Genomic DNA, 21,459 nt, shown 5'->3' with positions numbered 1-21,459 from the left:
ATGCTAACTTGAAATTAACTTAAAATTATAAGTTACGTTGCTCTGTATTTGTCCGAGACAAGGTGAGAATACTAGTATCAAGATTAACTTTGTAATTAATCAGTAAATATCTTTCAAGATCAATTGTTTGAGAAACATATACCATCAATTTTCATACTGAGAATGTATTACTACTGAAATTCTGTACATGTAAAAGATTTTACTGCATTTTGTAAAACTAAATTCTGCACCTTGACTCTTGTACAATTGTAACTTATAATTAAACATATATTTTAATAATAATTTCAGAATCTGATTGTATGTTATTTATAGTCTGGCGGCGGCACCCATCATGAATCTATACCAGTTGTTAGTAAGTCAGTTGTGGTATGTGTTGCCTGTATGTGAGCCTCTTAATCCCTGTATCTTCTTCCTGAATCTGCATTCCTTATTCATTCATTTCATCTCTTTGTCCCCTCTATGATTCCCCCCCCCCCCCCCCAGCCTTCCTACAGTACTCAGAACGTGCTTTATCAACTGATCCATTCTCCTTGTCAGTTTGCGACAAATTTCTTTTCTCCCCAAATCTATTTGGTACCTCCTCATCAGTTAAGCCTTCTACCCATCTAATTTTGAGTATTCTTCTGCAGCACAACATTTCACGAGCTTCTATTCTCTTCATGTCTAAGCTGTATATCGTCCATGTTTCACTTCCATATATGGATACATTTCGTTCATATACTTCCAGAAAAGATTTCCTGACACTTAAAGCAATATTCAATGTTATCAAATTTCTGTTCTTCAGAAGTGCTCTCCCTGCCATTGCAAGTCTACTTTTTATAGCTTCTCTACTTTGGCCATCATCAGCTATTTTGTTGTCCAATTAGTAAAATTGATCTACTTCTTTCAGTGTCTTGTTTCCTAATCTAACTCCCTCAGCATCATCTGATTTAGTTAGACTACACTCCTGGAAATGGAAAAAAGAACACATTGACACCGGTGTGTCAGACCCACCATACTTGCTCCGGACACTGCGAGAGGGCTGTACAAGCAATGATCACACGCACGGCACAGCGGACACACCAGGAACCGCGGTGTTGGCCGTCGAATGGCGCTAGCTGCGCAGCATTTGTGCACCGCCGCCGTCAGTGTCAGCCAGTTTGCCGTGGCATACGGAGCTCCATCGCAGTCTTTAACACTGGTAGCATGCCGCGACAGCGTGGACGTGAACCGTATGTGCAGTTGACGGACTTTGAGCGAGAGCGTATAGTGGGCATGCGGGAAGCTGGGTGGACGTACCGCCGAATTGCTCAACACGTGGGGCGTGAGATCTCCACAGTACATCGATGTAGTCGCCAGTGGTCGGCGGAAGGTGCACGTGCCCGTCGACCTGGGACCGGACCGCAGCGACGCACGGATGCACGCCAAGACCGTAGGATCCTACACAGTGCCGTAGGGGACCGCACCGCCACTTCCCAGCAAATTAGGGACACTGCTGCTCCTGGGGTATCGGCGAGGACCATTCGCAACCGTCTCCATGAAGCTGGGCTACGGTCCCGCACACCGTTAGGCCGTCTTCCGCTCACGCCCCAACATCGTGCAGCCCGCCTCCAGCGGTGTCGCGACAGGCGTGAATGGAGGGACGAATGGAGACGTGTCGTCTTCAGCGATGAGAGTCGCTTCTGCCTTGGTGCCAATGATGGTCGTATGCGTGTTTGGCGCCGTGCAGGTGAGCGCCACAATCAGGACTGCATACGACCGAGGCACACAGGGCCAACACCCGGCATCATGGTGTGGGGAGCGATCTCCTACACTGGCCGTACGCCACTGGTGATCGTCGAGGGGACACTGAATAGTGCACGGTACATCCAAACCGTCATCGAACCCATCGTTCTACCATTCCTAGACCGGCAAGGGAACTTGCTGTTCCAACAGGACAATGCACGTCCGCATGTATCCCGTGCCACCCAACGTGCTCTAGAAGGTGTAAGTCAACCACCCTGGCCAGCAAGATCTCCGGATCTGTCCCCCATTGAGCATGTTTGGGACTGGATGAAGCGTCGTCTCACGCGGTCTGCACGTCCAGCACGAACGCTGGTCCAACTGAGGCGCCAGGTGGAAATGGCATGGCAAGCCGTTCCACAGGACTACATCCAGCATCTCTACGATCGTCTCCATGGGAGAATAGCAGCCTGCATTGCTGCGAAAGGTGGATATACACTGTACTAGTGCCGACATTGTGCATGCTCTGTTGCCTGTGTCTATGTGCCTGTGGTTCTGTCAGTGTGATCATGTGATGTATCTGACCCCAGGAATGTGTCAATAAAGTTTCCCCTTCCTGGGACAATGAATTCACGGTGTTCTTATTTCAATTTCCAGGAGTGTATATTCCATTATCTTTGTTTTGCTTTTGTTGATGCTCATCTTATATTCTCTCTTCAAGACACTGTCCATTCCTCTAACTACTCTTTCATGTCCTTTACCATTATCTGACAGAACTACAATGTCATCAGTAAACCTCAAAGTTTTCATTTCTTCTCCATGGGCTTTAATTTTTCCTTTTTTTTTTGGTTTCCTTTACTGACCCTCTCAACGTGAAGAATGAATAACATTGGGGGTAGGCTACAACCCTACTTCACTCCCTTCTCGATCACTGCTTCCCTTCCATACCCTTGACTCTTATAACTGCCACTGGTGTCTGTACAAGCTGTAAATATCCTTTCATTCCCTGTATTTTAACCCTGCTACCTTCAGAATTTCAAAGAGAGTATTCCAGTCAACACTGTCAAAATCCTACTCTAAGTTCACAAATGCTGTAAACATAGGTTTGTCTTTCCTTAACCTATCTTCTAAGATAAGTAGTGGAGTCAGTACAGCCTCACTTATAACCACTTTTCTCAAGAATCCAAAGCAATCTTCCCCTAAGTTGGTTTCTATCTGTTTTTCCATTTTCTGTAAAGAATTCATGTTATTTTGCAAGCATGACTTATTAAACTTATAGTTCGGTAATATTCACACCTGTTAGCACCTGCATCCTTTGGAACTGGAAATACGGTATTATATTCTTCGTGAAGAATGAGGGTATATCATACATCTTGCTTACCAAATGGAAGAGTTTTGTCACGGCTGGCTCTCCTAAGGCTATCAGCAGTTCTGGCAGAATGTCATTTACTCCCGACTTAGGTTTTTCAGTTCTTTGTCAAATTCTTCTCATAGTGTTGTATTTTCTGTCTCATCCCCAGCTACACCCTCTTCCATTTCTATAATATTGCCTTCAAGTACATCTCCTGATGTATAGTTTGTCTACATACTCCTTCCAAATTTCAGCTATTTAGGACTGGTTTTCCATTTCAGCTCTTGATATTTATACAGATGCTTCTCCTTTCTCCAAAGGCATCTTTAATAATCCTGTAGGTGGTATCTGTGTTTGCCCTAGCCATATATGCTTCTAAATCCCTACATTTGTCCTCCTGCCATTTTTCCTTAGCCATTTTGCAATTCCTGTCGATCTCATTCATTAGAAGTTTGTATTTCTTCTTGCTTCCATCTTCTGATGTATATTTATATTTCTTCCATTCATCAATTAAATTCAATGTCTCCTGTGTTTCCAAGGAGTTCTACCAGGACTTGTCTTTTCTACTTATTTGATCCTCTGTTGCCTTTGCTATGTATCTCTCAAAGCTTCCCCATTCATCTTCTACTGCGTTCATTTCCACTGTTCTAGTCTGTTTTTGCCCACTGATCTCTCTGAAACTCTAAAACACTGTATGTACCCATCTCTATTCAAAAAAGGAATTAATAAACGGAAGAATTTTTGCAGGAAACTGCCCGGTTATTACTAACCACTTAAAAAACCTAGGAAAATATTTCAGTTACTTTTCCCACAGGGAAGTATCATTTCAAAATTAATTTCATTGCACATTCCTATCTGATCTCACTGCCTCTTGGAATTAAATCACCTGCCTCAAGTCATTTAATGTCAATGATTATGATTATTTGTAAATTATAATATGGTGATGTAACAACTTATCTAGGAGTAAATACAAATTCTGGTTATAATGACTTATTATGTAGAGCATTTTAAGGGCTCATCTGCACTTGAAAGTGATAATTTAATTTTTTTACGCTGTCAAAGACATGATATGAAACGCTATTGATAAACAATAATAGTAGCGTTGAAAAAACAGCAAATGTTTTAATATTGTACTTCGGCTTTGTCTCCTCTTGTGCTACTTAAGAGTACTGAGATAATGTTTCTGTGTGGGTGCATTTTGCCATTGCTCCGTAACTCCAGACATTTTGTTACATATTCAACATAGTCAGATATAAAGAGGCGCATTGACGTACTCATTTATATTAATATCCCGCCAAGCAACAATTATTATTTATATGTAAGTGTCTATTTATAATTTATGTACATATGAGTTCTAAAGTATATATTTAATTAATCTCTATGTCTTTTTTTTCATTTTAGTAGTTTTAACAGTGATTTGTCTATTGAATGCAGAATATAGACTGAGAGTAACTAAGGAAATATTTGGTATTGAAGAGTAGCAGAAATGAGCTTAGTGGTAAAATGGTGATGTAATGAAGCCTGAGGCATATTGTGAATTCTTTGATACAGGTGGGGGTCGGTAATTTCATTTTATAACTCCGAAAGTTCATGTAAAACTATACCCACTGAAATATATAATTTCAGGCATAACTGTTAATACCATATGTGTTTAGAAGAAATTTTGAAGTTTCAGTATAAAATTCTATAATTTTAATTATATCAAGTTTTGCTAAATATTTATCAATTATCTCTGGTTCAAATGTTGTCTTTGTACTTTGTTTTAGAACACTTATTGGGAAGTTGCAGGGTAATGGAGACAAGTCATGTTTTACGATGCAGTTGAAAGCAGACATTGTCGTTGGATGGTTGGTTTGTGGGATTAAAGGGACCAGACTGTGACGGTCATCGGTCCCTTTTCCAAAAAATTAAAACAACCCAAAGAGAATAAAAACGAACAGCAGGAAAGACGTCAGACAACACAGGACAAGAAATACTCCGACAGAGATCAGACAAAACAAATTAAAATTACACAGAGTGCGACGGTGGTTGGCCGACCACAGAGAAAAAAAAGGAAAAGCCAACCACCGAGAACACATTAAAAAATCAGTTCAAATTCGGAGGCCAAAAGCCAGAATCAACACTAAAAAACAGAAACACTCAGAGTAAATGATAAAAACCCCCTGCCCGAATACAACGCAAAACTAAGCCAGCCATAGCAGGGTCATCTGTTAAAAGGGCAGGGAGCGTGTCAGGCAGTGCGAATGTCTGCCTGAGCACAGCTAAAAGGGGACACTCCAATAAAATGTGGACCACAGATAAAACAGAGCCGCAGCGACACAGAGGTGGGTCCTCACGGCGTAATAAGTGGCCGTGCATCAGCCGAGTGTGCCCAATGCGCAGCCGGCAGAGGACAACAGACTCCTGGCGGGAGACCTGAATGGACGACCGCCACACAGTCATCGTTGCCTTGATAGGGCAAAGTTTGTTGGGCATGGGCAGGTTGCGCCATTCAGTGTCCCACAAATCGAAAAGTTTTCGGAGTAAGATTGCCCGCAAATCAGTCACCGGGAGGCCAATCTCCAGAGGTGGTTTACTGGTGGCCTCTTTCGCCAGGCGGTCAACATTTTCATTGCCGGGTATCCCAACATGACCTGGGGTCCAAACATAGACCACAGAGCGGCCGCAACATGCAAGAGTATGCAGGGACTCCTGGATAGCCATCACTAGATGGGAATGAGGGAAACACTGGTCGAGAGCTCGTAAACCGCTCAGGGAATCACTACAGATAATGAAGGACTCACCTGAGCAGGAGCGGATATACTCTAGGGCTCGAAAGATGGCGACCAGCTCAGCAGTGTGAACGCTGCAGCCAGCCGGCAAGGAACGTTGTTTGGAATAGTCCCCTAGAGTTAGAGCATAACCGACCTGACCAGCAACCATAGAACCGTCAGTGTAAACAATGCCAGAGCCCTGATACGTTGCGAGGATGGAAAGAAAGCGGCGGCGGAAGGCCTCCGGAGGGACTGAGTCCTTCGGGCCCTGTGCCAATTCCAGCTGAAGGCGAGGGAGAGGCACACACCATGGGGCTCTATGCAGAGGTGCTCGGAAAGGAGGCGGAAGAGGTAAAGCCCCAAGCCCGGAGAGAAGTTCTCGGACGCGGACCGCGGTCGTCCATCCAGCCCTGGGTCGACGTTCTGGAAGATGGACGTGCGACTGTGGGAATAATGGCCGATAGTTAGGATGCCCGGGCAAGCTGAAAACACGGGCAGCATAAGCGGCCAGCAAACGTTGGCGCTGTAACCGCAGTGGAGGGACACCTGCCTCCACTAGTATGCTGTCCACTGGGCTGGTCCAGAAAGCACCAGTGGCAAGGCTGTGTAGGATTGGGTCCAGTACCCACAGCGCAGATGGGGATGCTGAGCCATAAGCCAGGCTCCCATAATCCAGACGAGACTGGATTAACGCCTGGTAGAGCCATAGGAGAGTAGATCGGTCGGCACCCCACCTGGTGTGGCTCAGGCATTGCAGAGCATTTAGATGCCGCCAACACATCTGTTTAAGCTGCCGAATATGAGGCAGCCATGTCAACCGGGCATCAAAAACTACACCCAAAAACCTGTGTGTCTCAACCACAGCAAGAAGTTCGCCATCGAGATAAAGCCGCGGCTCCGGGTGAACAGTGCGTCGCCGGCAGAAATGCATAACGCAGGTCTTGGCAGCCGAAAACTGAAAGCCATGCGCTACAGCCCAAGACTGCGCCTTACGGATAGCGCCCTGTTGCTGACGTTCAGCAGCTGCAATGCCAATAGAGCTGTAGTAAAGGCAGAAGTCGTCAGCATACAGGGACGTTGAGACAGACGTCCCCACCGCCGCAGCGAGCCCATTAATGGCTATTAAAAACAGGCAGACACTCAGGACAAAATGGTTCAAATGGCTCTGAGTACTATGGGACTCAACTGCTGAGGTCATTAGTCCCCTAGAACTTAGAACTAGTTAAACCTAACTAACCTAAGGACATCACAAACATCCATGCCCCAGGCAGGATTCGAACCGGCGACCGTAGCGGTCTTGCGGTTCCAGACTGCAGCGCCTTTAACCGCACGGCCACTTCGGCCGGCACACTCAGGACAGATCCCTGTGGCACACCGTTCTCCTGGACTCTGGAGGAACTATGGGAGGCCGTGACTTGGATGCGGAATGTACGATACGACAGAAAATTCCTGATAAAGATCGGCAGAGGGCCCCGAAGACCCCATCCATGAAGTGTAGAAAGGATGTGATGACACCATGTCGTATCGTACGCCTTCCACATGTCGAAAAAGACAGCGACCAGATGCTGACGGCGGGCAAAGGCAGTACGGATGGCCGACTCCAGGCTCACCAGATGGTCGGCGGCGGAGCGGCCTTTACGGAACCCACCCTGAGATGGAGCCAGAAGGCCCCGAGACTCCAGAACCCAATTCAAGCGCTGGCTCACCATCCGTTCAAGCAACTTGCAAAGAACGTTGGTAAGGCTAATGGGACGGTAGCTGTCCACCTCCAAAGGGTTCTTGCCTGGTTTTAGAATGGGGATAACAATACTTTCCCGCCATTGCGACGGAAACTCACCCTCGACCCAAATACGGTTGTAAAGGTCGAGGAGCCATCGCTCGCAGTCCACTGAAAGGCGTTTCAGCATCTGACAGTGGATGCCATCTGGCCCAGGAGCGGTATCAGGGCAAGCGGCTAGGGCACTGCGAAATTCCCGCTCACTGAATGGAACATTGTACGATTCTGGATGGTGGGTGCGAAACGAAAGGCTCCGATGTTCCATCCACTCTTTAATGGAGCGGAAGGCCAGGGGGTAATTCGCAGAAGCGGAACACAGAGCAAAATGCTCTGCCAAGTGGTTTACAATGACGTCGGAGTCAGTACAAACTGCTCCATTCAGTGAGAGTGCAGGGACGCTGACAGGGGTCCGATAGCCGTAGACGCGTCGAATCTTGGCCCATACCTGCAATAGAGTGACATGGAGGCCAATGGTTGACACATACCGCTCCCAGCACTCCTGCATGCGTTGGCGGATAAGGTGGCGGGCTCGCGCACGCAGCTGTTTGAAGGCGAGAAGGTGTTCGATGGAGGGATGTCGCTTGTGACGCTGGAGCGCCCGCTGGCGATCTTTAATCGCTTCAGCGATCTCAGGCGACCACCAAGGCACAGTCCGCTGCTGAGGGAACCCAGAAGAACGGGGAATGGCAGATTCGGCAGCAGTAACGGTGCCGGTGGTGACCGATTGAACCACCGTATCAATGTCATCACTAGAGAGAGGCTCAATAGCGGCAGTGGAGGAAAACAAGTCCCAGTCAGCCTTATTCATGGCCCACCTGCAAGGCCGCCCAGAAGACTGATGCTGTGCAGTGACAGAAAGATTGGAAAGTGGTCACTACCACACAGGTCGTCATGCACTCTCCATTGGACAGACGGTAAGAGGCTAGGGCTGCAGATCGAAAGGTCGATGGCGAAGTACGTGCCATGTGCCACGCTGCAGTGTGTGAAGGAACCATCATTTAAAAGCGAAAGATCGAGCTGTGCCAATAAATGCTCAATGGTGGCGCCTCGACCTGTCACCACCGACCCACCCCACAGAGGGTTATGGGCGTTGAAGTCGCCCAGTAACAAGAAAGGTGGCGGCAATTTGGCTATCAGCGCAGCCAGGACATGCTGCGCGACATCACCATCTGGTGGAAGGTAAAGACTGCAGACGGTAACAGCCTGTGGCGTCCACACCCGAACAGCGACAGCCTCTAAATGTGTTTGTAGAGGGACAGACTCTCTGTGAAGAGAGTTAAGAACATATATGCAGACGCCACCAGACACCCTTTCATAAGCTGCCCGGTTCTTATAATAACCCCGATAGCCATGAAGGCGGGGGTTCGCATTGCTGGAAACCAAGTTTCCTGAATAGCAATGCAGAAGAAAGGGTGAAGGCTGATAAGCTGTCGGAGCTCAGCTAGATGGTGGAAGAAACCGCTGCAGTTCCACTGGAGGATGATATTGTCCATGGCTGAAAAAGGTGTGAAGGGACTGGGTCACCTGCTGCCTCCGATGGGGCACATGGGCAAGTGCTAACCATTGCGTCTGAGGGACCAGCGAGATCGAGGTCCTCAGCGGACGCTCATCCTCATACGCAGAACTTGTAGGGAGCGGTGGAGTAGGTGCCACCGCAGGTGCCTTGGTCTTACAGGTCTTATGTGTCGTTTTGTCTCGCTGTTCCTTTGGTCGCCGTTGCTGAGAGGGCTTATTGGAGTCAGCCTCTGGGACAGAAGATGATCGTGAAGCTCGACGACCAGCGACCTGCAGCTTCTTCAGCCACTGGTTGGTGTCTGCTGTGCCGCTGGTAGGAACCTGGGAAGGGAGTGACCCAAGGGATCCCTTCTGAGCGAGAGAAGCCGAAGAAGACTGACGCTTCTCCGGCTTAGAAGTGGGGACTGGTGTCCCCAGTGGTTGAGAGGGTGCTGCTCCTGAGGTAGGTGGTGTGGGAGCAACAGTGAGAGAAGTGGCCCCCATCGTCAAGGGGGCAGGTGAGGTCCTCTGACTCTGAGAGCTGACGGTATGTCTTGCAGCTGAAGGAGCTGGAGCAGGAGTGACAGTGGAGGCACAAGATGACATCATGCGCACGGGATGTAGCCGTTCAAATTTCTGTTTAGCCTCGTTGGAATTAAGAGTTACATTTTGTTATTCTGGTAGTTGAAAAGTTAAAATACAAATACTTGAAGTGCAGATTTCATTTTATAGTTAGTTATTCATCAGAATTTCAGAGTCCTAGCACCAGTGGATGTTCTTTGTACAAATCAAGACATGTGTACATAATCATACCTCTATAAGAAGACACTGAAACTAATTTCAAGACAATCAGCCAGATAAATAAAAAGTTATATTTTAGTAAAGTGAGTATACCCTTCAATGCAACTAAACTCAGAATAATGACAAATGTCTGCTCCAAGAACAAAGAGCACACAACTGAACACACAACAATGAAAGTTAAGTACATAATTTCAGCTTTATTCTCTAATCAGCTTGTCAAAGTAGAGAATAGTGGCCAAAAAATTATTAGTTGTGACTCATTTGCATGTGAAACACGATTTTGTTGACCTTCATTATTATCCAAACTTTGAAAATGGCACTGAAAAGAGGTTTAGTTTAGGACTTGTTTGAGGATAATGATTCAAGGTTAGGACTTCAAAATCATACTATGGAAGATTCAGTAGACTCACTACACAAAATAGTCATTAGAACATTTTATAAGAGAGAGAACAAAGGCTATAAATGTTTTGACAAAACAAGTTTCTTGGGGAACAAGTTTCTCAACACAATGATGTGATCAAAAATGAGTTGGGAAACAGAATTTATGAAAACTGTAATTCCGTTAACTTAGAGCTAGGGAATCAAATTCTGGCATTCCAGCAAGAACTAATCAATCGAATCCAAGATGTTAAAAATAAATTAAGTAATCAAACTGCAGTTGCAAATGACAAAATTGCATAATTAAAGGACAGAATCACAAGCACAGAATCTGGTGTTCAGATTGTTGATCAAAATGTAACTGAACTGGAACTTAATTTGTGAAGTGAAATTTCTGTAGTAGAACATAATCTATATAACAAAGTTGCACACATTAACAACAGGTGAGAGATAAAATTTTGTAATGTAAATTAAGAAGTTGTTAGTGGCGAAAAAGACAGTTTGTGAAGAGGACAGTGAATGTAAGAATAGTGCCTCATATTTGGAAAATAATGTGCTTAAGATTCAAAAACATTTACATACCCCACATGAAGGTGTAGCTGCAAAAAAAAAAAAAAATTGTTAATACAGGATTTTATGTTTTGTCTAGTATGCTACCAAAAAGCTTTCCTGGGGTTGGTAGTTTACAACCTTTTGATTTCTTGCAACACTGTAAACAAAATTTCATTCCAGACCTGGCTGATAGACTTAAAATTAAATTCGTGTAAAGATGTTTGAATAGGAAGGCACTACCGTGGGCAATCAGACTTGCATACAAGATTTAATATCTAAACATTTTGAAGAGAGATTCCTTAGCAAATTTTGACCAGAGTTAGAACAAGTTAGAATTAAAAGAGAATTCCTATATGAGCCAAATTACAGAGGACACAGAGAGGGGTAAACAGAACTTCGTAAAAATCAATTGAACCAACCTTTTGACAAACTGACACAAATCAATGCATTGAAAAGAAGGTTACCTGAGAATGTTCAATGGGAGTTGGTGTTTGGGTTTGATGAATAAGTTGACCAGTACCTAAAATAATTTCATACAGGGCTGTTACAATGGAAATTGGGGAAATAACAATTATTGTGGGGAAAATGATGGTAATAATCACAGAAACTGAGAAAATGACCACCAAGAGAATGTGATTACAGAAGGAGACAATGTAACAGGAGATACAAGCTAAGCAACAGAAACTAGAATTGCAGTCAACATCCACCTCAGCACTTCAGTCATGGTGCTAAAATTAATGAGCTGGTAAACCAATGGTCACTCCATGGGAGGTCCACAATGTGAGAGTGAAGAGTAATAATATTAATTCATCGAAAAATAATGGTAACAAATGTACAAGACAGAATGGTTACTAAGACAGAATGATAATTACACTAGAATAACAAGATAATAAAATTAGAGTGGATCAAGAGTTTTGGGGTAGTTTCTGGCAAGACTGGGTTAAATAACAGAACAAAAAAGAAGTAAAAAAATCTTAATTATGAACTGTAGGAAAGTGACCTAGAAAACTCTTTCAGTGTTGATACTGGAAAAAATTGAATGAGATTGGAGATGGTAACTTAAATATTTATGAAATATTTTCTGAGAATGAAGTAGTAATGGAACACGTACAGAGTGAGAAACATACGGTAGATGAAGATGCATCGAATATTTGTAATATAGGTCAAGTTCTTGGTGAGGAAGGAATTAATGAAAATTAAGGTATGGGTTATTTTGTTTAGTTAAAGAATGATTCTGTGTTGATTGTTAGAGGTAGGTAAAAATGTAAATGAAGTGTCTGACTGTACTGTTGCACATAACTTAGTCACAGAAAGCTTTCAGAAGAAATATGTCAGTAAGTTTTCTAACCAGTTTTCAGTTCTAAATCTGGACATGGGTATTAAGTGTTTTCTGGGCACAGTTTGGATCAATGTCGAGGAAGAGGTATTTAATGACCCACTTTGGAAAATACTAGCAATTTGCTACACAATAGTTACCTCTTATTAATAAAATTAAAATTGCAAAGAAATTTATGAATCAAGCAAGATAAAGGTAGAGATTGAGTGAAGATTTAATTGATTTTAGATACTGTATGTAATGTTCTTAACAATTAAGTGGCAATGATATTTATGGTTTAAATGGATGAAGCAACTTAACTAGAAGCAAGAACAAAAGTATTCAGAATAGCAAGGGTATGGAGTTCAGTGAAGTTAAAAAGAAATTATTATATGAAGGCATTGATCGAAATACAGATGATAAAATAGAAAACCCTTATGCTTGTGTGAAAACAGGGAATTTTGGAGGGAAAGCATTACTTTATTCAGGTAGCAGAATTTCTGGAATATCAGAGGCTCTCAGAAATGAAAGTAGACAAAAATAAGAATTATATTGGCATGGAAGTAATAGGAGTTAGGATTAGAGGGGCTACTGGCAGACACAGTAAAAATAAATAAATAAATAAATAAATAAAGAAAAAATAAAAATAATAAAAACATAATAAAAAAAGAACTTTTCTGACATCTGAAATTGAGGGTGTAGATGCTGGATATGGTTGTTTACTAATTCCAGCACTAAGTGAAGATTTTGGTTTGGGAACAGACAGGTTACAATAAGTTAATACAGTTCTTAGACTGGAAGGTGAAACCAGGGTAAGTCCATTTAATTAGAAAATGAGTTTATGGCAAATTCAGACGGCCAGCTGTAGGTACCACAAGGCACTTATAATGACTTTCAAATAACGTAGCAAGGGTCTGAGATACAAAGGGTTTTACTTTTAGTGGTAACAGAAAGAATGTTCTGAGTCGGGTTCTCATGGAAAGAATGGCGCAAGTCCAACGTTTACTTCAACTTTTCGCAATACACCTGTTAGGTCAGTTGGCTTGCAGCTGCAAATATGATAATTTGAGTTTCTTACTCTGTTCTGTTTCTTACAGTTATAGTGTTTAGTTTGAAGTTTGTTCCTCTTATGACCTTCAAAATGTGTGGATCATCACAAGATATAGGGGAGATCCAATGTGCTAGTCAGCTAAAAAAAAAAAAAAAAATCAGCCCCACAAAAGAGCATAGCTTACCAATTTATTAGGTGTCTGGAATGACAAATATTTTCATTTAACCGGCTTAATTTTGTTGATCTTAATTACGCCAGAGATTTCTCTTTATGAGACACTGTAAGAATCAAGTGAAATGGTCCAATGACTGAAATACCTGTTTGCCAAAGGATCTTCTTTGCTTTGGAAGGAATTACTGTTTTACTGTTTCAACATTCATCAAACATTCAAAACTGATGCAATGTTTTATAATTACACGGAAGATTGAGGAAATAACGGACCAAATGAAACTATAAATTTTTTGCATTGTTATGTGAGTGAAATCCTTGATCCAAAAGGAAGGCTTCTTGTAAAATTCTGTGAATCATGCTCAGGACAGAAATAGAACTATGTAGTGCTCCTAAACCATCAGTATCTTGTTCATACCATTAAGAGATTAGATAGTGTCAAAATAGTATTTCCAATAAGAGGATGCTCTAACTTGGAATGCGAGAGAAATGAAAGATATTGCAGAGTTACCAAAATACTTTTGAAACAGCAAGACTGAATCCATGGCCTTACAGTCATTCCTGTTGAACGAGAAGGTATATGAGACTGAACGATCTTCTCAAAAGCACGTAGAAACTGAAGTATTCTTTCAAGATATGATTGCCCAGAGAAGCTCCGATTGTGAAGGAAGAGAAGCTGTTCAAATACAGGTTTACTTACAGCAGAGCCTGAACACCAGTACATTTGGAGCATTCCGGTGGTCCACAAGTAGATATTGAGCCAGAGTATCAACTGCAGGGACCTGACAAATTCTTATAGCACCACCGAGCATATAATGGTTTCTTTTAATGTGAAACTTTTATAAAGGTAAATCTCTCTCTCTTTCTTTTTGTTTTTTTCCCTGCCAACACCTTACAAAAAATTAAAAATATGCAGACTTCCAAGAACTTAAACAGTTCTGAGGCCAAGGGGCATCAAATTTCTATTGTGGTCTACTGCATAGTGAACCAAAATCCAAGACCAACAAATAGAAACTTCCAATGCTAAATAACACAAAGAAGGGACGGAAGTTTACCAAAATATGCTGCTCTTAATTTGCTTTGGTGATGAGATGTATTGTCTTTTTTATCACATAATTTCAATTGTCATTTTTCATATGTGAAAGGCAAGAAGGGAAACATAGTGCAATAAAATGTATAAAGCAAGATGCTTGTGAAAACATGAATAGGTTGTCATTTATGAAAGAAAGAAGTCATGTAGTAGAGGATAATTCAAAGTGGAAGTTGAAGAAAAGGAGTTAATGAAAATAACTGATGAAAAGGCATCTGAAACTGTGAGTCTGACTGTTGACCAAAAGGAAAATGTTTCACTGACGATATTTTGTGTGTTAGTTGTGGTTATTTTGTTGCTTATGAAAACACATTCAACTATCGATGTAAAAAATTTTATTGCTCCTCATTACATCAACAATTTATATACTGCATGGATTTGTCATACTCAAAAGAGAACACCTCAGGAGGGCATACATTCTTTGTATGTGATGTGCTACGGCAAGCACAGGACGTTACCTGTTGTAGCACTTTTTGACTTAGGTTTTCTGTGCTGCATCCATCATTCTCCTATTCTGTATGTCCACTGAAATTATCTTTCTCTGTCAATACTAGCATTTTTAATTAATTAAGAATCCTTAATTACATGGGCTTATGAGATTTACTCTATATTATCACAAAACATGATACTACAAATATAATTATTTTACTCGAGGAAATAAGTTGTTACATTATTTGAGAGACATATGAGGTGTAATCATAAAGTACTGGAAATTTTTGTTTTTATTAGAGTACCTTTATTTATTTAACAACATCAACTTTGTCCCCTTCAAAGTAATCCCCCTCAGATATAATACACTTGTGACAGCACTTTTTCCAATCTTGGAACTCAATTTTTGATATGTTGTTTAGCTCCTTCAGTGATTGTTTTTACCTCATCAGCAGTGGCAAAATGATGTCCTTTCACGGTTCTCTTCAACCTCAAGAATAGAAAGAAGTCACAGGAGTCCACATCTGGCAAATAGGGTGGCTGAAGGCAACATAATGGTTTTGTTTTTTTGCCAAAAAATCATGAAGAAGCATTGAGGTGTGAACAGAATTACCATGAAGCAATTTCCACAAGTGGTTTTGCCACAATTCTGGTCATTTTCTCTGATTGCTTCACCCAAACGGCGTATAGCTTCAAGGTAGTATTTCTTATTGATCGGCTGACAATACGGCAGGAACTTATGATGCACTATCCCATTGCAATTGAAGAAAACAATGAGAAGAACCTCCCCATGTGACTGACCTTGCTGAATTTTTTTCAGTCTTGGCCATTGAGGCAGTTTCCATTGGAATTATGTGCCTTTATTTCAATGTTACACCCAAACACTCTTGTTTCATAACCTATTATAACCTTCTTTAGAAGTTCTAGATCATGTTTGTCTACATTCAACAATTCCTAAGTGATGTTTACGCGATATCGTTTGTGGCTGAGATTCAATAATTTTTGAACAAACTTCGCTTGCTTGGCATGAGTCAAAGGATATGCCAACATCATCAGCAACCTCTCTGATAGTGATCTGGCAATTTTCCGGAAGCATTTTCTTTCCTTCTTCCACACTGTTATCATAATTGATGTGCTATGAAATCCAAGGCGGTCATCATCTTCAATGTCTTCTTGAGACTCTTTGAAATGTTTATACCACTAATAAACTTTTGTCTTACTCACAGTACACTAACCAAAAGCCACACTCAACATTCCAAATGCAGTGCTGCACTTTATTCCATTTTTCATCCTAAATTTAATGCAAATTCTTTGATCCATCTTCTCTGTAAGAAAAAATTAGCCAAGCACTCAAAAACACATATAACCTTTTAGACTGTCAACAAGAAACTAAATATTCAAAACAGCTGAAACTGCAAACGTACATCAAGAACATGTGTACCAAGACGATAAAAAGAAGTTTTAAAAATTGGTTCTAGAAAGCCCGTAAAATAAAAAAAAAAATTCCTGTTATTTTTTTATCACAGCTGTGTAAACTTTGAATTTTTATGTCACGAGAGTTGCTGAGAAGAGTTGGATTTTACTGTACTATGATCACTGGTGATTGTGCATACATGGGTTGGAACTTTAATAGTGGCAACTATTTATTTACAGCTTGTACAAAACGGATAAGTGTTTCAAAGTTTTGACTTGACTTGATTTAATTCCTTTGGCCCCTATGGGGGCATAGGGCATCCAGGAGAACTCACCATCCGTCTCTGTCTTTGGCCATTTGCCTCAATTCTGCCCAGGTCTTGCCAACTCTTTGCTTCCCCTTCCACTGTCCTGTTCCATGTGCCCCTAGGCCTTCCTCTCTTCCTTGTTCCCTGGGGAATCCATTCCAATGCTTTTTTTCTCGAAGGCTCCATCTGGTTTTCTCAAGGTGTGCCCCAACCAACCCCACTTTCTCTCTCGTATCTGGTCTTCTATAGGTATCTGGGTTTTTTTATTTGCCAGAGCTCCTCATTACATATTTTTTCTGGCCACCAGATATTCATGATGCGTCGAAGACATCTATTTATGAAGCTCTGTAACTGGGGTGTTATCTTTTTATCCATTTTCCAGCTTTCACTGGCGTACAGAAGGACAGCCTTCACATTTGTATTAAAAATACGGATTTTTGTTTTATACGTGATATTTCTATTTTTCCATATTAGATACAACTGTATGAAGGCAGCATTTGCCTTTTTAATGTGGTTATTCATGTCATCTCCAGCTCCACCATCTTCCATCACTATACTACCCAGATACAGGAATGAGTTGACAGTCTCCACCTGCTGCTCCCCTATTAACAGTGGCATCTCCATGTTCCCTGAATTTAATCTCATTTCCTTTGTTTTGCCTGTATTTATCTTGAGGCCAGCAGTCTCTGCTTCCTCTTTCAGCAAGTTTAATTTAGCTTGCATATCAGTCAGCCTTTGAGCTAATAAAACTATGTCTTCTGCAAAATCCAAATCCTCCAGAGATTCATGGATCCCCCACGGGACTCGTCGTCTCCTGCCTGTTGTTGCTCTTCTCATAACTGAGTCTATAAAAAGTGTTGGTGATAAAATGCAACCCTGTCGGACTCCAGTTGAAGCTGGTCATAGGTTGTGTTCCAAAAATGAACAGCATAAAGACAGAAGTGATGACACTTTCTGCAGGACCTGACCATCATTTTGCAGGACAATGCTCAAGCATGTACAGTGCAAGCTGTTACTGATTTGTTTGACTGATGGGGCTGCTAAGTGCTATACCACCTACTGCACTCCTCTGACTTAAGCCCTTATAAATTCAACTTGATTTCTAAACTGAAGGAAACATCTCACGGCATTCGCTTCAGAACTGCTACAAATTCGTTGGGCAATAGACAGTGCTGTCCCAACTGGCACTGCTAAGAGTATCCTATGACTTCCACATTGCTGGCAACAGGTTACACACAATGCTGGTGACTACTTTGAAAGTCAGTAAAACTTTGAAGCATGTATCTATTTTGTATGAGCTGTAAATAAATAGTTGCCACAATTAAAGTTCTAACCCTTGTACTATTAACAATATTTGACGATACTTATCACCCTTGGACCATTAAATATTCAATATTTATTTATGGTATGTGAAAGTTTAGGAAATAAATACATGACACAGAGTTTGGTCTATGTGATTACATTATTTTGACTCTGCTGTGTAAGCGCGCGCGCACGCGCACGCACACGCGCGCACACACACACACACACACACACACACACACACACACACACACACACACACTGAGAAGCCAAAACATTATTACCACTGCCACCGTGACGTTGGATGCTGCCGGGTGGCATTGTGGGCATGTGACGCAGTAACAAAAGATGCAAGTGGAGCAGACATGGACAGGGGATTACCCTAGCAAAGATACGGGCTGCAAATGTGGAAATCCATTGAGCTAAACGACTATGACAAAGAGCAGATTATTATTATTATTATTATTATGTAGAGCCTGTGAATGAGTACCTTGTAAACAGAAAAGGTGGTCAAATGTTCATGTGCTACTGTTATAAACACCTACAGAAAGAGGTAGGAGGACAGTGAAACTCCACTAGGTGCTAAATGGTTTGACGTCAACAACTCTTCACACAACGTGTGGTTCACAGGCTTGTCTGCTTCGTAAAATAGGATAGATGGTGATCTGTGGCATCTCTGCTGAAAGAACACATTGCTGGTACATGCACACGTGTTTCAGAGAACACCGTTCATCATAAGTTGTTGAACATGGAGCACAGCAGCAGACCACCCCTACATGTTCAGATGTTGACCAAACTACATAATCAATTACAAGTGCAGTGGACACGGGGCCATTGGTATTTGACTGTCGATCAATGGAAATATGTCAACTCTTCAGCTGAATCACATTTCTGTTACACTAGGTTGCTGGTCGCCTTCACAAATGCCATCATCAAGGTGAACTGTGGCTCAAAACATGCAGTGTTCCACGAATAAAGGCGGGTGGGAGCAGTGATATGCTATGGGAGACATTCTCCTGCACTTGCATGGGACCTGCAGTAGTAATTAAAGACACATTGACAACTGCGAACCATCTGCTGCATCCATTCATGCTTGATGTCTTCCCCAAAGGCAATGTCATCTTTCAACAGAATAACTGTCTGTATCTTGGAGACATTCTACAGTGGTTTGAGAAGCATTACAGTGAACTCAGTGACCAAATCTGCCTGATATAATCCCACAAAACCCATCTGGGTTTCTATCGGTTGCCATCACCATGTATGCAAATCAGTGGCCCATTATTTAGGCAAACTACATGACCTGTGGGTAGACATATAATGCCACATTCCTCCACAAACCTACCAACAAACTGTCAGATCCCTGATACACAGCATCAGTGTGTATTTTGTTCTGAAGATGGGCAAACAAGCTTTTAAAGCAGGTGGTCATAATATTTTGGCTCATCAGTGTACATTACCTTCACTTTGACTATGGTTCAGGAAACCAATACTTACAAATGAACATGGACTGAATATTATTAGCTTATGAAAATGGTGATGGAGATTTACAGGTTTACTGCAACTATTACTTGTAGTTTTCAGTATTTACTATATGCTGATACGATTTGCCACTACATTTAGCTACATGATAACACTATTTACTATTATCAAACAATGGAAGCTCCAGATTGGAACATCCACTATGTAGGAAAAGATACACTGCCACTTACTGTAAATATGACATGTTAATTTGCAGACAGGCACCATTAAAAGACATTTACACATAAGCTATTGTCACAGCCTTCGTCAGAAATAGAAACACCAACCTTTCATTCACTTAAGAAGGCATAACTCAAGTACACATGATCACCAACTCTGGCAGCTCGGCCAAGAATCTGATTCTGGTCTGAGCTGCCGGAGTTGGTAGTCGTGTGTGTGTGTGTGTGTGTGTGTGTGTGTGTGTGTGTGTGTGTGTGTGTGTGTGTGTGTGTGTGTGTGTGTGTGCGCGCGCGCGCGCGCGCCACTCTGCAACTTAAGGTGTCATTTTTATGGTAAGGAGCAATCAATTTGATATTATCTTTTGTAAGGTTTTATAATTTTCTTAGAAAAATATTAAAGAATTTTTACAATGAAAAAGCTGGGCATAGAAACAGAATGGGATAGTTAATATCATTACCTTTATAAAATATTTTGTTGTATTAATCAAATATCTACAGTTTTCTTATTGTGTCAGTGCTGTCAGTTGACAAACTTTCACCTTTTTTTACCCTATTTTGGGTACCGTGGCAGTTTATTTGGGTACACATTAGCATTTTGTTTCTTATCTGCATCACTGTGTGTACTTAAAAACTGTATTAGTGTTAAGTTGTTATGAAAAATGTATCAAAAGGTATAGGAGGTCGATATTACTAGAAACGTATATATGAAACAGCTTTGTTAAGTTAAATTTATTTCACTCCTTGCGTTTGCGTGCAGTGTATTCACACAGTCAAATATAACACCATTTTTGGAAATGTTTGTGCGTTATGGCTATCTATGTGTGAGCTATGCATGTGTGAATGTGGTGGTGGTGGTGTGTGTGTGTGTGTGTGTGTGTGTGTGTGTGTGTAGGGGGGGGGGGGGGTTGGTACATCTGGTGGGCTTAGCTTGACAGTTAAATAATACCTAGCAGTCTATTCAATGTGCCTGTCTGCCACTCAACACCTTCTCTATGGAGGGTGTAGCAATCTATCCTCCTCACACTGTTGTTACTCCATACCGGATTTTCACACATGAAACTTTTTCAAAAAAAAAAAAAAAATAAAATAATTGAATAATCATAATGGCATTTCCATAATTTAAATCAGGAAAAAATCTATGTTAGTACAGAAAATTACACATTACTGCCCTGACTGATAACGCACTAGTAGCCAGAGTCGGGAATAAATTATTTCTTCTGGTCAAACCAGATAAAAACTGTTTATTGATGGAATGAAAAAAAAAAGAAAAAAAGGAACAAGTTCCTATTGCATACCTGTAGATACTTGGGTTAGATAATTTATTTGTTCAGTAAGTTTTGCTTCTACTTGATTCAGTGTTTTCAGGAACTGATTTGTCTGAACTTCTGCTTGTTTTAAGCTTGATTTCTCTTTGCTCAACTCCGTAAGTGCCTGCCCTGGAAATTAAATTATTTAATCAAAAGTACATAATTATAATTATGAGAAGGGAAAGTCCTGGTGGAATGTAAACAAATATAGGGAGTATTGTAACCTTTACTTGTTAAATTATTTAAACAATAAGAAATTATTGTGGTTTTTCAAAAATAAACAATGGTAGTTTCTAGCAACAATGTCAAAGAAAAACTGTTCTACAGACTTAAATTTTTTCAACCAAAATATAATTATAGTTTTAAGTAGTCACCCATTTATTCCTAATCCTCTTCAATGGGAAGATATATATTATGTATTACGTATATATTACAAATTATATAAAACACGTAAAACAAATTTATTTATGATTAATGCCTCAGGAGAATGAGGTGTTCTGCTCATAATATTACTTATTTTACGATACATAATGACAAACTACATTTTTAGTTTTTCGTGTGTGTGTGTGTGT

General features: G+C 41.4%; 1 protein-coding gene across 1 annotated transcript in view; it reads right to left on the bottom strand.

Moving 5' to 3' along the window:
* Positions 1-21,459, bottom strand: part of LOC126162190 (mediator of RNA polymerase II transcription subunit 11) — a 57,448-nt gene that overhangs the window by 9,610 nt on the left and 26,379 nt on the right. Inside the window, exon 2 of the mRNA XM_049918517.1 lies at positions 20,876-21,016. Within this exon, the coding sequence (XP_049774474.1) occupies positions 20,876-21,016 (141 nt within the window). The remainder of the gene's footprint in view (positions 1-20,875; positions 21,017-21,459) is intronic.

The sequence above is a fragment of the Schistocerca cancellata genome, chromosome 2 (assembly GCF_023864275.1).
Source record: "Schistocerca cancellata isolate TAMUIC-IGC-003103 chromosome 2, iqSchCanc2.1, whole genome shotgun sequence".
NCBI lineage: Eukaryota > Metazoa > Arthropoda > Insecta > Orthoptera > Acrididae > Schistocerca > Schistocerca cancellata.
The sequence above is the reverse complement of the archived record's forward strand: the minus strand, read 5'-3'. Positions and strand labels throughout refer to the sequence as shown.